This window comes from Athene cunicularia, assembly GCF_003259725.1.
Source record: "Athene cunicularia isolate RWA chromosome 27 unlocalized genomic scaffold, athCun1 chr27_part1, whole genome shotgun sequence".
Classification (NCBI taxonomy): domain Eukaryota; kingdom Metazoa; phylum Chordata; class Aves; order Strigiformes; family Strigidae; genus Athene; species Athene cunicularia.
The window spans coordinates 1,140,317-1,143,281 of record NW_020799138.1 but is presented as its reverse complement, the minus strand read 5'-3'; the positions used below and the strand labels follow the sequence as shown (position 1 = coordinate 1,143,281).

At 64.9% G+C, this 2,965-nt stretch overlaps 1 protein-coding gene across 1 annotated transcript in view; it reads right to left on the bottom strand.

The window, feature by feature from the left end:
• MED24 (mediator complex subunit 24) overlaps positions 1–2,545 on the bottom strand; it is a 15,210-nt gene extending 12,665 nt beyond the window's left edge. The window contains exons 1-3 of the mRNA XM_026864597.1: positions 2,402–2,545; positions 1,741–1,974; positions 1,186–1,224 (exon numbers count right to left, since the gene is read on the bottom strand). Of these exons, the coding sequence (XP_026720398.1) occupies positions 1,186–1,224; positions 1,741–1,974; positions 2,402–2,545 (417 nt within the window). The remainder of the gene's footprint in view (positions 1–1,185; positions 1,225–1,740; positions 1,975–2,401) is intronic.
• Between the last annotated feature and the right edge of the window lie 420 nt (positions 2,546–2,965).

The window sequence follows — 2,965 nt, the reverse complement described above, 5'->3', positions numbered from 1 at the left end:
GGTGCCAGCCCCAACCCCGGCTCGGCAGGGCTGGCAGAGCACACGCCAACAGCCCGGCTGGCCGCGGGGCCAGGAGGACGGTGGGCACAGAAGTGTGGCTCCCTGCCTCCTCGCAGAGCAGATGGGGCCACCCCGCCGGGCCGGAGCTAGCCCGCAGGTCTGCTCTCGGCCCACGCTGATCTGAAGGAGGAAGGCTCAGCTCTCAAGGTCAGCTCTCTGCCTGCCCTGCCGGAACGGGCAGCGACGTGCGACGGGGGGAATGACGACAAGCCCGCGCCGTTCGGAGCAGAGCTGGTGCTGTGCCTCCGAGTCAGCCGGCTGCACGCTGGCTCTACCCTCCCCTGGGAGCGCGCCCACCGCCCCGGATCGGTGCTGAGCCCCCTGGAGGGGCCCCCACCCTCGCCAGGGCCTTGCGGCACGTTTATGGCTCAGCTGCGAGCCCAGCCTGCAGCACCCCAAAACAACACCGGCATCACGTGAGCACCAGCGCCTTTCTCCTCCCATCCCCCGATAACCACAAGGTGGGAAGAAAGAAATGAATCTTCCTTAAATTATTTTCAGATCAGAAGTCGCCCTGACAAGGCTGGTGCCCGGGGAGGGTGAGGGGCCCGACGCAGCCTGCGGGGGGATTGTTACTCCCCACAGAGCAGCCCCAAACGCCGAGCGGCGGGGGCCGCGGAGGGCTCACCCTCAGCAAAGCAGGGGATGCTGAGCTCCCGCGGGAAGCCGGCCGAGCGGGGCGGGTGGCCGCAGCCCCTGTGCAGGGTGCTGGCCACCCTCCCTGGTGAACGGCGTTGCTTTCCCATCGCCAGCTCCAGATCCCCACGGCGCTGCCAGCGCCGCCGGCCGCAGAGGGATGTGGTTTCCGGCAGCCGAGGCGTGGTTTACACGCAGGGCGCTGCGGGGCAGGAGCCTGCCAGGCCCCACACGACGGAGGGACGAGGCTTTCACACCCACGGCCGTGCCCAAAACCAGAGCAGGACCCGCCAGGCGCGGCGACAGCTTGTCCCCGGGGGGACACGGACGGGCGCGGGCACTAATCTGCCCTGTCTGACCGCTGCTGACTCAGCAGAGGATGGCATTTTCCACTTGACCTATATTTGGTGAGAGTTGTGGGGAGGCAAATGGACACGTGGGTCATAAATAAAGAGAAAAACCTCAGACAGCACCTGTCAAGAGCCGTACCTTGCTGATGGCCGTCAGGACCGTGGAATAAGACACCATCTACAAACAAAACACAAAACCAAAGTGAAGCCGGTGCGGCGGCACGTTAGCGGGCGGCGTTTGCCAGCGCAGCGCTCGTTGCCGAGGAACGGCAAGGTCAGGGCACGGCCCCGCTGCCTGTCACCGCAGACGGGGCTGAGGGGCGCTGACCCGGCACAAATCCAAACAGACATTTTTAGGTGATCGCTGATTCGTTTCACACAAACTTTCGGCGATATTAAAACGCGGCGCCGAGAAAGCGCAGAGCTCACGGCAAGCGCAGAAGCTCAAGCGGGGCCAGGATTTCCACCCCCCCGCGCAGCCGGGCAATGGGCAGAGGTTATTTACAGAAACACCCCCGCCCCGGGCATGCACCGAGCCCTCCGCCGCCCGCCCAAGCCCTGGGGAGGTGCAGGGGAGAGATTCGGGGCGTCTGCCCACCACTGACTCCGCACCCCGGGTTCTCTGCCCAGCTGCTAATTGGGGCTGCGAGGCGGCAGCCGCGGCGCCCGCAGCGCGAGGCGGGAGCGTCGTTACCTGGGAGCTGATAGCGTATTTCAGGTAGGACAAGATGAGTGGGTTCGGTGACGGCCCGATCATGGCCTGCTCGAGGAGAGCCTCTGCAAGCAAAGGAGAAGGGCCGGGAGGTCCCAGGTCAGCGCGGATACTCGCCCGCTCTGTCCTCACCCCGCAGGGGAGGTGGCAAAGACAAATTGCGCTAACCACAGCGACTCTGCTCCGCTCTTCCCCAAAATTAACTGAATCCCACAACTTTCGAATCCCCAACGGCAAAAGCCGGTAAATAATTCAGGCAGCACAAGCAGCCTCCTGCTAACTCAGCTCTCCCCGGGCACCCTGGCCCCAAAACAACGCCTGCCGCTCTCCAAATGCGTTCCCCTCCCTCCCACGTCCTGCCCAGGAGGCTCTCGCAGCCTCCGCCGAGTGATTTTTTTGCTCCGGCACCTGGGGCCAAACTCCGGGCTGACAGTCCCTCTCAGCTGGGCCCAGCCCTGCACGTCTGGCCCTCCCTGCCACCGGCTGCCTGCCAGCACCGGCCCGCGGACGCTGGAGGGGCTCTGCCCGTCCTATCTGCTCAGTCAAGCCTTTAATTGACCATTTGAACTATGGCAGAGAGCAGGAGCCACCTCCCGAAAGCAGGCCCCGGGCTGCGGCACGGCCTGGAAGTAGGTCAACGCGCCCAGATGTAAGAGGGGGGCAGCAGCCGTTTGGGAAATGGTCGCCCCAGAGAGGAGGAGGAGCAGCAGCCGTCGCCGGATCCCGACCGCGGGAGCGGGAGACTCCCCAGGTCTCGCTCGAAGGCTGAAGCCTCGGCCAAAAGCATCTCAACTCGAGGACAGAAGGCTAATGGCAGCCTTCCCCTCCCCATCTAATCAGGGAGCGTCAAGGCGAGCCAGCCACACGCTGTTACCCACTGCAGGCGTGTCAGCATAGATTTGCTGGGCACCGCCGTGATCTGGGCAGCCCGTGCCAGCTTCTCCTCCTTTGTAGTTTAAATCTGGAAGGCACGAGCTCAGGGAAAGGACGGCTCGAGGGCTGTGGAGAGGGAGGCAGCGGCTCTTACAGGCGTCGGGGCCTCGGGAAGAGCCTCCCTGGGTGCCCGTGGCGCTGGCGGGGTCAGCGTCCTCCTTTTCAGGCTCCTTTTCGCAGCGAGGGAAAAAGGGCCCCGGCTCCCTCCTTGCAGGGGGGCTGCCCCCCAGCGAAGCCCAGGGCTAACGAGCCTTTCCCTGGCTCAGAGCTGGCC